Source organism: Gymnoscopelus braueri (assembly GCF_963280865.1).
Source record: "Gymnoscopelus braueri genome assembly, chromosome: 12".
NCBI classification, from domain to species: domain Eukaryota; kingdom Metazoa; phylum Chordata; class Actinopteri; order Myctophiformes; family Myctophidae; genus Gymnoscopelus; species Gymnoscopelus braueri.
The window spans coordinates 42495355-42516936 of NC_137614.1; the positions used below are offsets into that span (position 1 = coordinate 42495355).

The 21582-nt window shown below is 43.1% G+C and overlaps 1 protein-coding gene across 1 annotated transcript in view; it reads right to left on the minus strand.

Annotated features, from left to right (window-relative positions):
- LOC308096883 (protein bicaudal D homolog 2-like) overlaps positions 1 to 21582 on the minus strand; it is an 87805-nt gene that overhangs the window by 32970 nt on the left and 33253 nt on the right. Inside the window, exon 2 of the mRNA XM_080444390.1 lies at positions 16734 to 16946. Coding sequence (XP_080300516.1) covers positions 16734 to 16946 — 213 coding nt within the window. The remainder of the gene's footprint in view (positions 1 to 16733; positions 16947 to 21582) is intronic.

The window sequence follows — 21582 nt, forward strand, 5'->3', positions numbered from 1 at the left end:
AGATGTGGTTGTGACTCGCTCCTCACGTGAGGTCCTATATGCTTCACTGCGTCATTGGAGCGCTGAATAAAGTTGAGTCCAGGCTAACTTAGATTTGTAGCGCGTCACACAAGTGTCGGTCATCATTTTTCATGTTCATGTCTAACCCCTGCTCACTTAGCGTCGGATGGCTCAGGGTAGAGGACAGAGTACAGCAACTTGCAATGGGCCTGGTCTACAAGATACACCACAACGTTAAGATACCCATGCACCTGTCAAAGCACTTCTAAAACGTAAACAAAGTCCACAATCACAACACCAGAGGTAGCTCCACTGATCACGTCCAACCCAGATTTGGCACAAACAAGGGGTTGAATTCGTTCTCCTGCTATGCAACAAAAATGTGGAATGCCCTACCAAAAGTAGTGTAAAACCCTTCTCTCCTTCAAAACTGCCCTAAAAGAGTACCTTCAGGTGGCTGCAACTCGAAACTGGCCCCTGTAAAAGTCTTAACCTAGCCCCCCCCCCCCCCTCAAACTGCTTACTGTAGATATTTTTTGTTAACTGTTTATATGATGTTCTGCATAGTAGTGTATATCTGTCTGTCATTTAATGTCACTATGAATTGAGTACAAAGGACCCCAATTGAAACAAGCCATAGGCCTTTTGGGGATTTTAAATCCTATTTAGTTGACCTTGTATTTGAACTGTACTTTCATGTGCTTTTTTTCTGCAAACTTCGAAATGAACTCTCTCAGTGCCAATGAAAAAAAAAATATGTTCATACTGTGCCAGCAATTTTTTTTATTTATTTTTTCAGTGCTCAGGAGCCGAGATACGCCTTTTCAGTAATAAGTTAAACAAGAAGTGAATGGAGCAGCAAATCTTCGGATCACGATATCTTGGGTTCTGAACATTCTTTTCCCCCAAAAAAGATTTTTCGTTCTTGGCACTGAGGGCATTCAGAAAAAACTTGGGATAACTCGTGGCTTGGCACTGAGAGAGTTAAGTATTCAATCAATCAATCAATCAATCAAAGTCGCTACTGGCTTCTACTTAAAATGACTTGTAGCCTGTCGCTTCGTCGCCGCTAGTGTGAATGCAGCATCAGGCTACTCGCGTCTCACATAAATATGCAAACAAACACATTTGAAATTATCTTGTTCATAAAATAGATGAAAAAGAGACAATGTTAAAAACATGATTGTCAACACTGTGAAACATCCCTGTAATTTAGCTCAAGAGACTCCCTCAGCAAATCTGGGGAGGAAACGGGATGTTTTGAAGTGTTGCTAAATAACTCCCAGATGATGCGGCGAACACGCTGGCTCGTTAGCTGTGTGTAATTATTCATCAATGTAACCATGTACACAGCTTGGATGGAGGCTGACGTTTGAAGCTGCATTAATATTCAGTAGGGCTCGGATTCACGCATGTCCAATGAGCGCGGGCGTAGTCTTTTGCATCCTGCGTCAAAGCACCATGCAGCGTTGGTGCATTACTGAATAATGCATGTGTGATTAACATAGAGATCAAGCCTGCCTCTATATACTATAGGCATATACAGCATTTTAAAAAAAATTGCCCGATATACTGCGTCTTATGATGAATAGCGGAAATAGATGATCTACAAGCTCTCTGCCATCTGCAATTTTCTGCTGTTTTAGAAAAGTTTGACATTTTTGCTAATTAAATTGAACATTTTGAGGATTTGAACATTATGCTTTTTTGGGGGGGATTTTTGGCTTTTTCAGACACTGACATGCGCAGCATAGGGAAGTCAGGGATAAAGTGGTGAATTGAAGTTATTCCCCAGACGTTCAATTCAACTAAAAAGAAAGCAAACTTGACGTGATACTCGTCTGGAAAGCGAGTCAAACTAAAATCTAATCTGCAAACAAAGCAAAGTAACTTAATCATGACACCACCATGATGAATTGCTTTTTTTGTTCAGGAGTGCCAGCTGCTTGTCTGAGGTTGCCAAAGGCAGCCATACATCGTATACCCCCACCTCAAGCCCACCGCACCCCACCCCAATCCCATACCCCTCCATTCTGTCTTTTTAAACAATTCATTCATTTGTTTTTTGTTTAATCTTTTTATTCTAATTGGGTATCAAACTCTTTAGTCACCCTGATTAAGGCTGTGTGCTGCAACGCTTAGGTGCATTTCTTTTTACTACTGTGTATGCATTGGGCAATAAAAGCTTAAAGAAATAAAATAAAAAATCAACAAGAGTGCCCTTGTTTTTTTCCTTTTTTGTCATAACTAGATTACTATTCAGATTTTTTAAAACCGGTTTAGTGTGCAATTAACTATTTTTATTTCACAATTAATTTATTCCATTTGACCCCCAGTAAATATTTGAATATGCAAGATGTAAATGAGTAAATATGTTGCTCATGCATTGTCATGAACTCATGATACACGCATATCGTTACTGTCAGGCAGAAGCCTTGTAACTCCATATTTCAACTTTTTATGTTTTTCCTTTTTTCATAAATGAATGCCCTACTACTTCATCATGGCATAGAGAGTGTGGCATAAAAGTAGTAAACTAGACTCACAACGCACCTTCTGAGCTTGTAGATCGGCTATTTGAACTATTTCTAAATGTTTTAAAAATAATAAAAAAAAGGAACGGTTATGGACATTCTACCCAACAGTGACGATTATACTGAAACACCCTAATTTAAAAAAGAGTATTAAAAAGTGCCAGCTGTTGGGACAGGCCCGTTCCCTGGTCAAGGTCACATGATCTCAGCTGCAGGGTCGTGCGGACCACCACTAACTGTGATTAGAGACCTCCTCCCCAAACTGATTACCATGCAGCCCCCACGCTCTGACCTTTCACCCCCTGCCTACTCTAAACACACGGAGGGGGTCCTCAGAGCCCCGGGGGGAGGGGCACGGGTCTGTGCGACACAAGCTGATTGGTTGTAAACGCCAGTGGGGGGGCTGTGTGCCCCCCCTCCTGTCGTAGAAATGTGAATAACATTTACTCAGCCGAGGGACCTGGACCCCTGGGTATGTGTGACAGTGTGTGGTATGGTGTGTGTGGTATGGTGTGTGTGTGTGTGTGTGTGTGTGTGCTTTAAGTGACAAGTGACGTTTCACCTTTACACATCTCATTACAGGGATGTCATTCATTGACAAAGACGTTTTTGGTTAGTGAAGACCCTCCTGCCTGCTGTCACCAACCCCCCCCCCCCCCCACACACACACACACACACACACACTTCAACTAATTGTCTAATCACTGTCACCTAATTTTCAATCATGTTTCTGGGTAGCTCCCTAACCATTGTGTGTGTGTGTGTGTGTGTGTGTGTGTGTGTGTGTGTGTGTGTGTGTGTGTGTGTGTGTGTGTGTGTGTGTGTGTGTGTGTGTGTGTGTGTGTGTGTGTGTGTGTGTGTGTGTGTGTGTGTGTGTGTGTGTGTGTGTGGCATCTATAAATCATATGCCTACCATCCTTCCTGAGACAGGGGACCACCAGACAGTGGCTCCTGTGCTGCCTGATGCAGAGAAACATGGAAACGGTGTCCAGGGACTCGAAATCGATCGGCCTTAAGCAGCGGAAGCAAGGCAAAGCGCCAAAGACACCAACGTCTTTTGCTACCCCGTCCACCTCCAACACTTCCGTGCCCAGACTGCCCCCGGCTCTCCGACTCTCCCACCCAAGAGTGTAGAAATGGAACCAAGCGGACGTAAGGGTCCGTTTGGTTCATTTCCATCCATTCATTCATTTCCATTTTCCATTTCTAGTCTCCGAGGTACAGACCCATAAAGAGTCAATTTCGACACCTGGTGGTCCCCGGACCCAAGGTTGAGAAACAGTGGTCTACTGTACCCACTGTACCGTATGAACCGACCTCCCGCTTTCTGCCAGAAATCTTCTTTTCAGCATTAAAACAGCTTTTGACAGCATATGCAGGTTTATCCGGCTTAAAGTCTCAGCAAAGATTCAGAAATATTTCTCAATGTATTTGAGCTTCTCTAAAAAATTTAAGGGAAAAAAATAAACAGCTCTATAGAAACTGCCTAGAATCATGGAGGAAGAGTTGAAGGGTTTAACACAGCTGCAGATTAGGTATGTTTTAATACTTTGGAGTCATTAAGGGCAGAGCGGAGACTTTAACCGAGAATCAGGCATCAATTTATTAATCTTTTCCCCTCTCTACTTTCCTTCCATACATAGAACTGCAGACTCCCAGATGGCCTGGAATGAGATTACTGATACTGTATGACAACTCAGACAAGCTCAATATATCCCTCTTCCACCCTCTCTCTCTCTCTCTCTTCTTCAAGCTCTCTCACTCCACTAACCTCCATTTCGCTCAAGTGCTCGCTCTGTCTTTCTCGCTCTTTTCTGTCTCCTCTCTCTCTTCTCTCTCTCCCTCTATCCTCTCTCTCACTTCTCTCTCCTCTCTCTGTTCTCTCTCTCTCTCTCTCTGCTGTGTCCTCATGCTCTCTCACTCCACTGACCTCCATTTCAGTCAAATGCTCTGTCTTTCTCCCCCTATCTCTCTCTCTCACTCTTCATTGCTTTTCCGTTGGGACTGTGTCAGTTAGCTTTTACAGTCGGCATATCGGCCCACGGTTGAATTCCTTCGTCTGGCAGACAGACAGACAGTTAGTCCCATCAGATCTATCTATCAGATGGACATTCAGGGGACAGACAGACAGACAGAAGCAGCTCTTTGATCTACAACCTGACAGTCGGAATTCAATCAGAACATGAGAAAAACAGAAAGATCCCGTGAGACAGAGTGTCTCATCACGTCGGCCCACCGTTAAATCGGATGCAGCTGGGCGGGCAGGCCAAGCATACTGTGATTATCTTCAAGGGAGATGTGGAGAGAACCCCCATTGTATCCTTAAAGGTATCATGACATTCATTTTCACTTTTTTTATTTTCAATGTTTTATTTGGGGTTTTATGACCTCAATTACACCCAAAAAACCTGAACTTAGAACATTCAGTGGATTTTCTGTGGTCTGGGGTTTTCTGAATAATTAGGCTGAAAAGTAATCTGAGCTTGGCCCTTCGACAGTGAGGTCACAGTCGATTAATCCCGCCCACTCTCCTCCTCGCCCCTCCCCTCCCCTATCCTTTCCTTTGGGGGGGCGGAGCAGAGGCGATGATTGACAGGCAAAAACCCTCACCAGCGACACCCGCAGGCAAAGATTTCTTTTTTCATTGCAGTTGAAAAGGCTTTAGAAATGTGAGAGAAAAACACCTGCCATGGATCACTGGAATGGAATTTTCACTTAAAACTTTTTGTACACTTTTGAAGGACCAGGACAAAGACTTTGAATGTGGTGTAAAAGTGAATGTCATTAAACCTTTAACCACTTGAAACCTAGCAACCGAATGCTGGGGTGAACATTTGGCGAATATAGCCGGATATTTTTGGGAAATACTAGTGTAGAGCCCTGAGGGACCCCGGTCAACTAAAGTATAGGGTTTAAATGGTTAACCACTTGAACCCAAGCGTCCCTATTCTGGGGGGCGAGAATCAGGCATCCATTTATTAACCTTTTCTCCTCCAGTTTCTCTACCTGTAGATCGGCTATTCTCAGCGAAGAGATTCAGTGTACAGAGACTGTAGAGTGAAATACTAGCGGACCCACTACAGGGCCCTGGGGGACTCCAGTCAAGCCAATTATATCCAATCCCTTTTTACTCCCCAATCTAGTCATTATGCCAATTAATTCCTCCCACTGCTTTCCACTGCTGTTGGCTCACCTGTCAGAGAGGAGCCTCCATCGGGGGTACGTAGCGCCTCCATCCTATAGTACACCTCCCGTTCAACACCCCCCGCTGCGCTGACATGCCGCCGCCCCCTAGCCCGTAGGAGTAGTATGTGCATTGACGAGTGTCAGCCTGCCCGCCCAGCTTTCCTCCCCCGGAAAATGAGAGCGTAAAATGAAACCATTCATTTTACGCTCTCAAGAGTTAAAGATGGGGTGCCATGATATTTTTCAACCCTAAAACCTGATCATAAGGTATTATTATTATGTAAGGATTTTTTTCAACAAAAAAAAAGTGTACAGAAATTGTTAAAATTATGTTTTTATGTGGACACGCCTCCAGTTCATTAAGTATACCTGGTTCTCACCTTAGCACCTCCTCCACCACCTTAGCACCACCCACCTGTCCTAGTCCCTCCTCCTCCTCATGCCCACACCTGTTGGGTTATGATAATGAGGGGGAGGGTATGGCTTTGTGATGTCACTAAAGCGCTGTTTCTCTATTGGCACGTTTGACCCTCAAGGTTTCAGCCTCCAGGAAGAAACTCCAAATAGTCAGAGAAGACATAAAACACTATAAAAACACCACCGGGGGGCTTTATGAAGTTCTATCAACCTCATAGACACATGAAAAACAGAAAAAGTGCAAAAACATGGCACCAGCTCTTTAAATTATTGTTAAACACCTGCATTACTTAATTTACAAGAAGTCTACACAATTAGAGAATGTAGAAGAATTGTTATTTTGACAAAATAGTATCCAATGATAACAAAATATTCTAAGTTTTGGGGTCTGAGAGGGGTCTGAGAGGCTAAATCAAACGGTGGTTCCGTGGCTCAAATGCCGAATAAATAATGGACCTTGATATGAAAAGGGTTGAAAACCACTGATATAGATGCTCGTCCAAGCTGGATGCACTGCGGTGGAATTGGACCCCTAGACACCGCAACTAGTGGACAGGTTACTTTACCCCTGCACCACCCGCGCGCCCCCAAGTACTGTCTATACGGTTTAAGTAGCTTGTAGATCTGCTATTCTCAGTGTGCCACACCGGCCACAACGAAGTATAAATCAAACCTTAGAGCCGAGGAATAATGAACCTCTGGGGCTGTCGGAGTGAAAGCAGATCTCCTTTTATCCTCCTCTTTGCTGCAAGCGGTGTCACTCTATACAACCTACCCACAATGCATTAGGGAACGGGGGGGGGGGGAGGTGAGACACAGTCAAGGTCATAAGGTTTTCCAATGAGACAAATAAAGTGAAAAGTGTTTCTCTCAGAGTGCTGGTGTGTGTGCTTGCGTGAGAGACACAGTGATGCATGCGAATCAGTGATGCTGTTGCATGCCTTGAGGTCATTTAGGTGAGAGTAGAAAACTGTGAACGTGAGCATGTTGGCACGCATTAGTTGGAGTGAATGTGGTGTGTGTGTGTGTGTGCGTGTGTGTGTGTCTGTGTGTGTGTGTGTGTTAATTTTGGAGCATGGATTGTACGCCTGAGAGCTGTTGACTTAGTACCATGTCATCGATCGAGCATGAAAAACTACTTTGTAGCCGCTGGATGGACGGGAGGGCTTAAAAAACAAATCAAATATGACACGCTTTCAGGGTCTCCTCGTCTAAGCTGAGCCCAAAAGACAAAACACCATTAGGGATCAATGGCAAATCTTCTAAATGTCTTTGGGAGATGGAGCTAAAAATAACCATCAATCTGTCGAACCACTGACACAGTGATCGTTAGGCTGGGGGGGGGTCCAGATTAAACAGCAGGCTAGAAAACATCTGGACGTTTAAAGCAGAATCACCCAAGTAAACACATTCCATTCAGGACACCAGATCATGTTTCTGACTTTCTGTGAATAACTACGGTACTAATTCAACAACCACACAGACCAGTGGTTCTTAACCTGTGGGTATGGACCCCCTGACGGGGTCCCCACATGATTTTGGGGGGTCCCCAGATGACAATGTAAGGACTTTTAAGACCTTTTCAATACCTCAATGCCCTATACACTTTGTTGTGAGTCGAAAAGCAAAAAGAGCCAATCTACAAACTCAAAACGTGTGACAAATGTCGACTGTCGAAACACACTTAACATCTCAAAATAGCACAAAGCATACAGTAGCACACTTCATCAAAACTCTATTCTGATAGTGGCGTTATCACTTACTGTACATTTTGTAATATAGGTCAATTGGATTTGTTCCATAGGCTAATCTCCCACATGAATACATGCATAGGGGAGCTACTTACTGGATTATGGCACAATGGACCTAAATGACCAAATCTAAGTGTAAGTGAGAACACCAACATGCTATATAAATATATATGCTATATAAAAATGCTATAATAATAATTGTATTACGTTTTTTATTGTTATTATTATGTGAATCAACATTGAATATCTGAATTTTGGCAATGGACATCCTAGTAGCCTAGGAAACTCCTGCATAAAAACCTCCTGCATAATCCATGCTGGAGGTTATCATATGGGGTTAAGCTTGGTTGTGGAGCCTGATGGCTGCCTACTGGCAGAAAGGACTGTCAAGCTGGCTCGATCTGTGGCTGAACAGGATTCTCCTCTTCCCTATAGCTCATCATAGAGGGGATGCGAGGGGTTCTCCAGAACACCCTCCAGTTCACTCCTCATCCTCTCCTCTACAACCACACAGACCAGTGGTTCTTAACCTGTGGGTATGGACCCCCTGACGGGGTCCCCACATGATTTTGGGGGGTCCCCAGATGACAATGTAAGGACTTTTAAGACCTTTTCAATACCTCAAAAAAGAGGAGGAAAAAAAGACAAGAAAAAAGACCATTCAACTAACTATACTATAAAAACTGGTCAAACATTGGCCAAATTGTCAAATAATATAAGAAAGACATCAAATCCCGATCTACAAGCTCAGCTATTTTCACAATATTTATCTGTGGAACCGAATCAAACCAAATATAATGCCTCAGCTCCTAAATTCCTATCAGAGTGGGGGGTCCCCAGTTCAAATATGATTATTTTGGGGGCTCGTGGCCTGAAAAGGTTGAGAACCACTGACCCTAGACCACCTCTAGACCACCTCCAGACCGTCACAAACAAAAGGACTTCTATACAATTTCATTCTAATTCACTCAACAAGAGCTTATTTTCCTCCCCTCCTATATGACAGTGACAGGTCCATAATCCATCGGGTTGAAGGGTAATAAAGAAATTAGCAGAGATGCTTAATGGCTAAGAGCTCTATTCACAGTGCCAATGAGGCGGAAAAAACCCAATAACGTTTAACAGCTGAATGACTTCCTCATTACAGTGATTGACAAAAGCAGAAGACCCCACTGTATATACTGTCCGGGGGATAAACCGCTCCCAACAATGGGATTGGTAGAGGCTGACAGCTGAAAACATATGGCGCAGGGCAAGCTACTGTACACGCGCAACGAGTTGACCCTACAGCAGGGCAGTGGTGGGAAGTAACTGAGTACATTTACTTAAGTAAAATTTTGAGGTATTTATACTTAATACTTACTATTACTATTTCCAATTTCCAATACTTTTACTTCTACTCCACTACATCACAGAGGCAATTATTTGAAAACTTTAGTTACCAGTTCATTTTCAGATATAAATTATGATATTATAAAACATACATTAACCACTTCAGCCCTATTTTATACCTAGGCTATTTGAAAATAGCCGATCTACAAGCTCACAACGCGTTGTGAGCTTGTGTTTCTGCTATTTTCAAATATTTTAGTACTTTTACTTTTGGTACTTTAAGTATATTTTGATGCCAATACTTTTGTACTTTTACTCAAGTGATTTTTTTATTCTGGACTTTTACTTGTAACAGAGTATTTCTATACTGCAGTATTGGTACTTTTACTTAAGTAAAACATTTGAGTACTTTTTCCACCCACTGCAGCAGGGGTCTTCAACGTTTTTCAGGCCAAGGACCCCTTAGCTGAGAGAGAGATGAAGCAGGGACCCCCCCACTACATATTGTATAACATTGTGTTGCAGATTAAACCTTTTCATAGATTTCATAGATAGCTTCAAAGACTATCAGTGTTGTAGGAATTAATGTTTTTTGTTTATTTCAGACATTTAACCACTGAAACCATCAATACTTAGTGAACTTGACCGTTGGCTCTGTACTTGATCTGCTCTGTTTTCCCTCTACACCAAACCTCTTTGCCGAAAATAGACGATCTACTTGTAGAGCTTGTAGATCTGCTAATTTCAGCTAATGTTCCCCTCAGAAATTTTAATAGGGATTCTAGTTGAAGTGGTTAAAAAAAAATCCATATCACACAAAGATTTGGCGGCCCCCCTTGTAGTAACTCTGAGGACCCTCTAGGGGTCCCAGACACCCTGTTGAAGACCCCTGCCCTACAGCATATCATCCTACTGTGCAGTTAAATAGAGAGAGATGTTTGAGTGATACTACTATTGTGGAGATAATATAGATTCATGCAAAAGTGTGAATAGAAAGCAAAGAACAGACAGATGGGACTGCACTGATCCTTACATTTTTCACCATTCTAAATCCCTCTCAGACGCTGGCAAAGGGAATCTCCGCTTTGCACGGAGCTGTAGGCAGTAGTGTTGTTCGGCGAAGACACACACACTCCTTCTCATCACATGAGATTGGATTTAATGGAGTCACGCCCGTTAGTCTGCGCCTCCTTACAATGTTACAGCCTCATTGTGTGGGCTCTAATCCTGTCGACTGCACCGTGGCACGGGAACGGGGCTGATCAGCCTCCAGGGCCTATACTATACGCTCGGTCTGGGACCATAGGGAAGGGTTATGCTTGACAGTGACTACAGGGGAGGATTATATGGTTTATATATGTACCCAACAAAACCGTTAAACATTGACAATCCAGTTAACGAATAGCTATAAGCAATTGATTGTTGGCTTTACTTGCGTTCATTCTGTCTGGTTCACACAAATGAAGAAAAACAACACCCAGTAAAACATTAAATAAACCCATCACCACCAAGGCTGTATACTGACAGAGAGACTGTACTGTCTGGTGATTGATGGTGATGTGTTTAACAGGGTGAGTGGGGTCAACAATGAGACATTATCAAGTGGACTCTCACTCTCACCAGCCTATGAACCAGTCCTACCACAGATTATTTACCTTAAATCACATAAGGAACATAATATACTGCAGTAGTCTCCTACTCTCCACGTCAAATAAGGCCTGGGGTCTAGGCTGTGTTAACCCATTAATACCTGGAACGCATCTGTGTCACTTTAGATTTCTTTGGCTATTCAAAAATAGCAGATATACAAGCTCATAGCGCGGCACCGAGTGCCGCGCTACGAGCTTGTAGATCTGCTATTTTTGAAAGATCTTGAATTTTTTTTTTTACATTATTTTTAAAAAAACTGTTAGGATTTAGATTTTTTTTAAAGAATTGCCTCAGGTCTTAATGGGTTAAAGCCATACTATACTGCTCCCGCCGTGTGCTTTACTCCAACCAGAGCAACAGTCTTTGTAGATAATATGTAAGCGGAGAGTAAAACAAGCCTCAACACAAAAGGCTACAGTTAGAACAACCCAACCGTCTGCTCCATTTCATGACAAAATTGAGTCACTCAATATGATTAGCCGAGCTGTCCCAGAAAAAAACGTGGCGTCGGCACCGCTGTGGCTTATTTACTCTCGCTAAGCCTTTTCTCTCCTCTAACGGATTCTCTCCCTCGTTCTTTTTTTAACCCATTTAGACCGGGAACGCATCTGTGTGTCATTTTAGGTTTCTTTGGGCTATTTTAGTTTAGTTAACATCTTTAACTCAAATCTTTGCTTCTGGGGGGTCCCTGGAACAACAAATTTTGAGATGGGGGTCTGCGGCCAAATACATACATTTTGGGGGACCTTGACATAAAAAAGTTTGAGAAACACTGATTATAGCAACATAATTTATTTTAAAAAAAACTGTCGAATCCCCAGAAGCAAAGATTTGAGTTAAAAATGTTCGCTTTAAAAAAATATATAGATTTGCAAAAAATATATATTTTCTGCAGATCTACAAGCTCATAGGGCGGCACTCGGTGCCGCCCTATGAGCTTGTAGATCTGCTGTTTTTGAATAGCCCAAAGAAATCTGAAAATGACACATATGCGTTCCCGGTCTTAATGGGTTAAACCAATTTCATTCCCTCTCTCTCTCTCTCTCTCTCTGTGTGTCAGGCCCCTCTCTACCCTAACTGTCCTCTCTCCTCTCTCCTTCCCTACCGCATTCAGACTAATCTGAAACCAGGGTGACAAAGGGGTCCTTTCAGTGAGGCATGGCTACAATGCCAGCCTCAGTGTCCTCTGTGCCCTCCGCCATCCGACTGCCACACTCGCCCGCCACCTAGCAGCACCCATACAAATGCCACTGGAAGAGTGTCATTATCTCTCCCATGCACAACAAGAACGATTAGCACCCGCGTCCCTTCTTGTATCTCCTCAATCAGAGCTGGCAGGAGGCCGCGGTGGCACTGCGTTCAGTCACTGGGTGTGTGTGTGTGTGTGTGTGTGTGTGTGTGTGTGTGTGTGTGTGTGTGTGTGTGTGGTCACACAATGGGTCACAGCATCTGCAGAATGACCTGCGAACGTGACACCAAAACACAGCACCAGTGACTCCTGTCACTTAAGACAGGGGTCTTCAACAGGGGGTCCGGGACCCCTAGGGGGTCCTCAGAGTTACTACAGGGGGCCGCCAAATCTTTGCGTGATATGATATTTTTTACATTAACCACTAGCATCCCATTTCTGAGGAGAACTTTAGCCAAAAATAGCAGATCTACAAGCTCACAACGCCTCGCGCTGCGAGGCGTTGTGAGCTTGTAGATCGGCTATTTTTGGCAAAGAGGTATAGGTTTATAGGGGAAAAAAAGAGCAGACCAAGTTAATAAAAAAAATAGTTTAATCTGCAACACAATTTTATACAATATAGAGGGGGTCCCTGCTTCATCTCTCTCTCAGCTAGGGGGTCCTTGGCCTGAAAACATTGAAGACGCCTGACTTAAGATATGCAGTGGAGACCGTGTCTCTTGACTTAACCACTATTCTGGGATGAACATTCTGTGAAAACAGCCGATCTAGAAGTAGATCTGCTGATTTTTGGCAAATACATTTAGTGTTGAGGGGGGAAAAACGTAGGGGGCCTAGTATAGAGCCCTGGGAGACTTCGGTCATGGTTTAAAATGGTTAATAACACTTTAACTCTAAGAACTGGTGACTTACCCGTCCCTCTTGATTTAATAAAGAAGATGCTGAAAAGCACTTTATTGTAAGTAAGTTGCACTTTTAAGAGGAATCATGTCCTTTTAACCCATTAAGACCTGGAACGCATGTGTCTCTTTTGATTTCTTTGGCTATTCAAAAATAGCAGATATACAAGCTCATAGCGCGGCACCGAGTGCCGCGCTATGAACTTGTAGATCTGCTATTTTTGAAAAATATTGAAAAATATTTTTCAGATTTCTTTCATTTTTTTTTAAGGATTTTTAAGAATCGCCTCAGGTCTTAATGGGTTAAAGGGGGATCATGTGCTCTTAATGCAGGGAGTAATGGTCCTGGTGTGCTTGTACAGAGGAGGCTTAGTGGGCACATCAGGTACGGACACAAGCGAGACGAGCGCCGTTTGGAATAGCCCCAAAAAACTGTCCCCAATCAAGCCAGTCTGTCTCATACCCACTAAGACCAAGGCCTGAGTAGAAACTGACCTATTTAATAGTGGAGTCATTAAAGGTCGTTATTTTCTGTTCCTTCCCTAATTTCTGTTTAGTTTTTTTTGGGTCATATTTTAGTCATCTGAAATGTTTTAGTTTTAGTCTAGTTTTAGTCGACTAAATAACATCAGATTTTAGTCGACCAAATCTACAGTTGATTTAGTCGACTAAAATGTATTTTGGCGGTGCCTTGATGGCGTCGTAATGGCTGATTTTACACTTGTTTGCATGCTGAAAATAGCTGATCTACAAGCAGCGCGACGCATTGTGAGCTTGTAAATCTTCTATTTTCAGAGCGCAAAACCAGAGCACAACCAAACATAAAATTACGTGTCTTTTAGTTTTACTGGATCTCTTCTCCACTCACTATTATGTAGTTTTTATTTAGTTCTCGTCAGTGAAAAAAGGTCGTCATAGTTTTGACGAAATCAACACTGAGTCCCCTAGTTCTATCTGCAGTGGAAAATAAGTAAAGCAAATAGAGTCGAGTTAGAAGCATGCGGTGCAATACAGACTCTACTGCCTCTTGTTATTAGCTGATGCTTCGAAACATCTCCTTAATATTCTCGTCTTGACCTGGCCTGTCAGAGGGGTCTTTTACACATCAAAGGCACACTTCTAAAGGAAGCAGCGGAGCCCTCTCTCATCTCTCCATCAGGCTGGTTCAAAGCCCCCGGACTGACCGCACTCACAGGGGGTTCAACCTTTGGAGCCCTGTTAATTCAATCCCTTCATCGCCAGCGCCAAACACGCACAGTGCACACACACACACACACACACACACACACACACACACACACACACACACACACACACACACACACACACACACACACACACACACACACACACACACACACACACACACACACACACACACACACACACACACACACACACACGGCTCTGTGTTCTAATTCTCTTTCGAATGGGGTCAATTAGCTTTGATTGGAGGTGACAGAACAATGCAAAGGGGCTGGCAGTGGCTCAGAAGGTACTAGAGTGGCCATTTAGTAAACAACCGGAAGGTTCCTGGTTCAATCCCAGGCAATTCCTGGCTTCATGTTGAAGTATCCTTGAGTAAAACACTGAACTAACTAACTGGTCCCAATGAGATTGGTTCCTTGCATTGTTGCCTCCACCATCGGTATGTGAGTGTGTGTGTGTGTGTGTGTGTGTGTGTGTGTGTGTGTGTGTGTGTGTGTGTGTGTGTGTGTGTGTGTGTGTGTGTGTGTGTGTGTGTGTGTGTGTGTGTGTGTGTGTGTGTGTGTGTGTGTGTGTGTGTGTGTGTGAATGCAGCGCACCCAGTAGAGCTCTTTGGATAAAAGGCGCCATAGAAAATGTAGACCATTTACCAAGACAATGTCTAAAGTGGGGCACAGACAATAGCGGTTTCCATTATGATGGCTGGTACTGTCTGAGAGGGTAGAATAAATATATGAGTGCTGTGCTGTCATATCGGAAGCGGGTGTTAAGTTGAAGAATTTGTGCAGTGATTCTACAATGGAAGGGCTAGAGCCGCTTTCTACTTGGTTGCGTGCCGTATACAAGCTCACATACAAGTATATAAATGAGGCTTTAGTCATATGTGTGGGCTGGGCGGTATGGGACGGTAGGGTGCACACTACCAGCAGATTCAACACAGGAATGTGGAATGTGGAGCTGTGATACGGTCAGCGGTGGACCTATTAGTAAATTAATTAAAACGTAGGCCTCTCACAATTATTACATAATTGTCTAATCGCAATTATTTGAGATAATCGCAATTCTTTTTGCATAATCGTGTCCATGTTGAAATTTTTTCACACATTTTCAAATATAAAAAAAGCAGAAATAGCAGATCTACAAGCTACAACGCCTCACTTTGTGACGCGTTGTAGCTTGTAGATCAGCTGTTTCTGTTTTTCTTTTTACATGTATCAAATTATTAAACATGTCAATACTTTCTTTGTATATTTCAGTTATTGCCCGGTGCAATTTTTTATTTATGAAGCCTAAAAGGCTTCATATGTTCCAATGTTTGATGCCAAACACACAATTAAATCATTAATCACAATTATTTGAGGGACAATTAATCGTCAACTTTAAATTTGTAATCGTGACAGCCCTATTAAAACGTGCAACGTACTAGTGCTTCACTTGACGAGGTTCAAACTTCATGGGCAAAACAAAATGCCTCTGTATTTACTAACCCTCTAATCATTACTCCACCCTTGAAGACACCACACCACAACTGAACACATGGAGCCTGTTCCCCCGCCACCACCACCCCCCTCCCCCGCACCACAAGTTCCAAAAATGATCAGGGTTACAGTATGAATAGTCCTGCCTGGGCTCGCTATCACAGCGGTGATGATAAGATCTTGCATTGTAAGAGGGGATGCTCTCTTTGGGAAGTAAAGGTATATCAGGGCTAGTACAGACAGGTCAGGATTATTAGGTAGCTTGATCAGACTACAGCATGTGCCCTACAATAGTGGATAGTGCAAGGCAGTGACTCAGGAGGTTCGATCCAGGAACCTTCCAATTTGAACCCTGAACTGCTCCCAATGAGCAGTGGTGGAAAAAGTACTCAAATGTTTTACTTAAGTAAAAGTTGCAATACCAGAATATACAAATACTCTGTTACAAGTAAAAGGCCTGTGTTCAAAATGTTACTTGAGTGAAAGTACAAAAGTATTGGCATCGAAATATACTTACAAAAGTAAAAGTACTAAAATGTTTGAAAATAGCAGATCTACAAGCTCACAACGTGGCGCGATGCGACGCGTTGTGAGCTTGTAGATCGGCTATTTTCAAATAGCCTATGTACAAAATAGGGCTAAAGTGGTTAATGTATGTTTTATTATATACTAATTTATACTATTTATAATTTATACTAAAGTAACTAGTAAATAAAGTTTTCAAATAATTGTACATAATAATATACAGTACTTGAGTAAATGTACCGGTAGTTACTTTACACCACTGCCAATGAGTAGGTTGGCACCTTACATGGTTTCCTCCACCGCTGGTGTGTGAATGTGTGTGTGAATTGGGCGAATGTAATGCACATATAAAGCACTTTGGAGAAAGGTGCTTCATAAATGCACCATACATACCATAACCGGCTGAATGAAATGAAAGTCGGATCAGATAACATGGCTCAGCTGGCAACCAGATTACATCAAAGAGAGCATGACAACAAATAAAAAATGTCCTTCTCAAAATGGCAAACGTTTTAAATGTTCTCATCCAGAGACTCAGCACTCCGGTTCTGACCCCTGGTCTTTACCTCTCTCATCTCCTGGGCGATGGTAGCCAGGCGTTCGTTCTCAGACTGGGTGTTGGTGAGGATGTTGCGCGCCTGGCGGACCTCCGCCTGCAGCTCCAGGACCCTCTGCTCGTAGTAGGCCTCCTTAGAGGCAGACTCCTGGATCAGACACTCCTCGCGGCTCTCCCCGTCCGCTGCCACCTTCCTGTGGTTGGAGTAGGCTTGTCCAAAGGCCTGAAGAAGACACAAAAGACGCTGGGTTAGAAATCTGGGAGTTGTTCAGAGAGGGAGCAGTGAGCAGTCATCATTCATACAAGTACTTTGTAAATTATATGAGGGGTGGAACTGAAACACACACAGAGACATAGAAATAGACTGATTTTGAAGGCTTCTGAGTTCATATTTCATTTGTTCCAAATCGCTTTAATTCCTAAAGAGATACAGTCCTCCTTAACCCATTGAGACCTGAAGCCGATTCTACATGTCTCCTAAATCTCAACAGAATTCTGAAAAACGTATGTTTCTATATCAGTGGTTCTCAAACTTTTTCATGTCAAGGACCCCCAAAATGATATGTATTTGGCCGCGGACCCCCATCAAAATATTTTGTTCCAGGGACCCCCCAGAAGCAACGATTTGAGTTAAAAATGTTCGCTTTAAAAATATATATATTCAAAGATTTGCACACATTTTCACGATTTTTCAAAAATAGCAGATCTACAAGCTCGTAGCGCGGCACTCGGTGCCGCGCTATGAGCTTGTATATCTGCTATTTTTGAATAGCCCAAAGTGTAAAATCATGCTTTTTAGCTCAAATCAAAAAATGACACAGTTCCAGGTCTTAATGGGTTAAAGCAGCGGTTAACTGGATAATGTGAGTTAATGGCTGCAGCGAGCGGATAAGGATTGAAATATCGAAATTGCAGGATTGCAACGACCAAAGCCTTGCTTTGTGTTGCCAGATTTTTACTGCAGCGGTTCAGCTGGGGACTCCATACTCCATAGCCAACCATGCATACAGGGAAAGGAGGACAGGACTTCACACAAAATAACAAAAAGTCCTAAATTAAAAGGTCCAGCATCTACTCAAGAGAGATAATCAGACGCCCCCTCCCCCCATCTGGGATGCATTAACACCCCCTCAGCTCCCAGCAGGATGCCAGTCACTACACGTGCTCAGTAGAGACTCCACAGATGGGGTAACAGGAAAAGTGGGATAAAATCATGGTAAACCCGCCAACTTAGGCCTACACTGGACACGACATCTTGACGCAGTATGTGGTCCTTATGAGAAGACAGCCTCCCAATGCTTTTAACATAATAGATTATACAAATACACAGCATAGCCTAGTAGCCTAAATACACATACATACCAGACTTTGTTTTACGCAAGGATTGAGAACCAACTAAGAATATGGGCTTCTAATTTCCTCTATAGTGACATACTGTGTGTGAGGACAGTAATGTATTGTGTCGGCGCTCACGTGCCCCCGTGAGAATGAGTTGTGTATGAGGGCCGGTTTTGCTATTAACAGGTCTTTCCCTTCAACATTGACCTTAATTTGTTAATGGATCACAAGGCAGACACACTCAAACAACACATTACAACATGACCAGAGGGGAAAAAAACAGAGAGAAAGAGTGTGATAGAATCCACCACACAGAATGTAGGTTAGACAGACTTCTCTCTCTCTCTCTCTCTCTCTCGCGTGCTCTTTGTCGTCTTCTCAGAATTATCACCCCATGATTACACATTTCATGTCCAACCAGCAGTTCTGGCCTCTCAGCGTGAGTCACGCGATGGTCTGGAATCACCTGGGGCCATGGGGAATGTGAATGTGTGGGCTTGTTAAAAGCCTCCACTCTATATTACTGCACGTGACCGACTGACGCTGGAGTTTATCGGGTCAACGGTGGTTCATTTTAATCCCAGTAATTCCTTCATAAAGAGGAAATCATCTGCATGTGGAAATTATATATTTCTGAACCTGACCTACTTCAAGGACTTAGTAAAAAAAAAGGGGGGAAAAACGATGTTTGTAGAACTAGCTTAGTGGGTTAGAGAGAAAAAAAACATGACATCATGTCTCGTGCACGCTGGCTCGTCAAGCTGTCACGTGCTGGTCAAGATGGTGGAGATAGCAGCGCATGTTGAACACATGGACTGTTTGCTTGACCACAGATACTAAGTATGTTAGACAGCACCCTGTGTCATATCGTCTGCAGCAATGTTATATTACACCTTTTATTCAACCTTTCTTGGGGTTTCTCTCACTGTGTTTTATTTGACCACCATCTTCCCGCCTTTTTTACACCACTATCTTGATCTGTCCCCGCATCATGGATGTTATGTGTTACACAGCCCAAGTTGCAACTTGTTGCATTAGGAATCAATGGCGTGGACTGGGCTGTAGGGGATGTGTCCACCAAGGCATTATTTATCTTTGGCAGTGGAAAACAAGTGCCTATCACACAGGCTCTCAGGACTGTTTGATGCTTGAGATTCCGCATGTCTCCACTGAGTTTGGAAAGTAAGATTTCAAGTTTTGTGCCCTGCATACCTGGAACACCTTACAGGGTTTGCTTAAGTACAGCTCTCTTGTTCCCCTAGGTGACTTTCAGTCCGATATATCAACTTTGGTCAATCTAAATTGCACCCGTTTGCACCCGTTTCATGTGATTCTATGTATTTATTTTTATATTGTTTGTGCTTTTCTCAGACTTGTAATCTCGGCACCACTGGAAAAGAGGGTCTCAGCCCTCAGTGTGTCTTCTGAGAATTAAATAAAGGTTGAAATTAAATTAAATGATTTCCTGAATATGTTTTCAATTGTTTTCAATGGGAGCTATGCTTAATTGCCTTTATCCAACCTTTACTTTTGCCTTATGTTGTTCATAGTTTGCCTTATGATATGATCTGATATTCTGCTCTGTCATAAGAGTCAAGATGTCTACGCTTGTCGCTTATGCCTGATAGCTATTGTTTTGTTACCTGTGTTTTGGTAGTTTATGGTACAACTTGGCCTTTTGACACTATATACAGTATAACTATGGTCTAACTCCTGTGTTCATTGGCAGAACTACCTTACCACGGACCTGTGTGTGTCTAACGTACTTCTCCCCATGAATTCATGTCACCACCACCTTGAAATATTGTTTCCTCTTGCCTCATCAATTACTGACTGATCCTGAATTCCGCAACAGTAGTCAGTCAGAGGCTTTACCCGAGTTATTCTCTGGCAAAACCCAGTGCATGCCGACTTGTGATTCCGTTCCGTCACTGGAATAAATGACGCAAGACGATGTGTGTCACCAGTCCACCACGTGAGATTACTCACTGTAGCGCACTCACTGACCCACATGGCTCGATAAAAACGTCAGCTGAGTGTCTAGCAGTCCATCGTATCAATGTCATCACATCCCCCTACGCCCGCCACGTCTAATCCATGTTTGATTAGACTGTCATTAAGAAGGGAGATTAACTCAATCGGAAAAACGGGGGAATCCTATCATTCTAATCCGACACGTGCCAGAGATAATGGGTCAGTCGTCCACGCGGCGTCCCTCTCTTAACCCTTTAAGACCTGAGGCGATTCTTTAAAAAAAATCTAAATCCTAACAGTTTTTGGAAAAAAATCTAAACATTTTTTTTTTCACGATTTTTCAAAAATAGCAGATCTACAAGTTCATAGCGCGGCACTCGGTGCCGCGCTATGAGCTTGTATATCTGCTATTTTTGAATAGCCAAAGACATCTAAAGTGACACAGATGCGTTCCAGGTATTAATGGGCTAACGAGGAGCACCCCAGCCAAAATCTGCTCACCCAAGCTTTGTAATCTCAGTCTTGTGACGAGAGTGACGCACGCGTCCACTACTATAATCCCACAGTGATCTGGTGACCCAATCTATAATTCACCTCCAGCCCCGCCATGTGTTCACACCAGCGTCTAATATTGAGGATATGAGCGTAGATTATGAATGCGTGTGAGGAGGCTGATGAAGGACAGCGGGGCGTTTTAGATTGAATTGTACCGCTATGTTCATTGGCGACCAGTTATGTGGAAGCAGATGCACTCGAGTATTTTGGATAAAGATTAGAGCCCGACCGACGCCAGATGCCAGATAGACCACCACCGATTAGCGATGAGAAGAGGATTTTCGCCTATACATGCCCAAATTAGGGATGCCAGGTTTCAAGTGGCTAAAGATCTGAACAAATCGGCTGCATAATTGCCGATACTGACTTGATATATCAGACCGATATATTGGTCTAGCTCTGGAGAAGATGAATCGTGTGACTACACTACATGAAAGCTACCCTACAAAAAGATGAAAGGTCATATCTCTCTCTTATGTCTCTGATTCCAGATCAGTGCATAAATACATCACGGGCTGAGGTCAGACAGACACACAGACACCCTGCTGAGGTCTGATCCCCCCCATGTGTGTAGTACTGTAGACCCCTTAATGCACAGAGCAGAAGAACCCTGATCAAGGGAGTCCTCTAATTGGATGAGGGGGTCAGAAAGGGTCTCTGATCTTCCTCCACTTCCTTTTTTTCCTCCCCGTCGCTCTCATCATGTTATTACTTCCCTCTCTGTGTCATTTACTCATACCGTCACAGTCATATGATGAACACGGGGTTAATGTGTAACTGAACATCAAACGTTGGGCGAAACTATATTGTAATAAGTCACGAGCAATGTTCGATTTCCTGGGGGGGGATGGGAGCATCCATGACTCTACTGTTGATACCCCCTCTGGTCATTCATTTTAATGGCTGGTGGTGAATACCTGTAATAAACCAAGAGTTTCAACTCACCGTTACCTGTAATTGTGTTGTGACAATAAAGTTGATTAATTGATTGA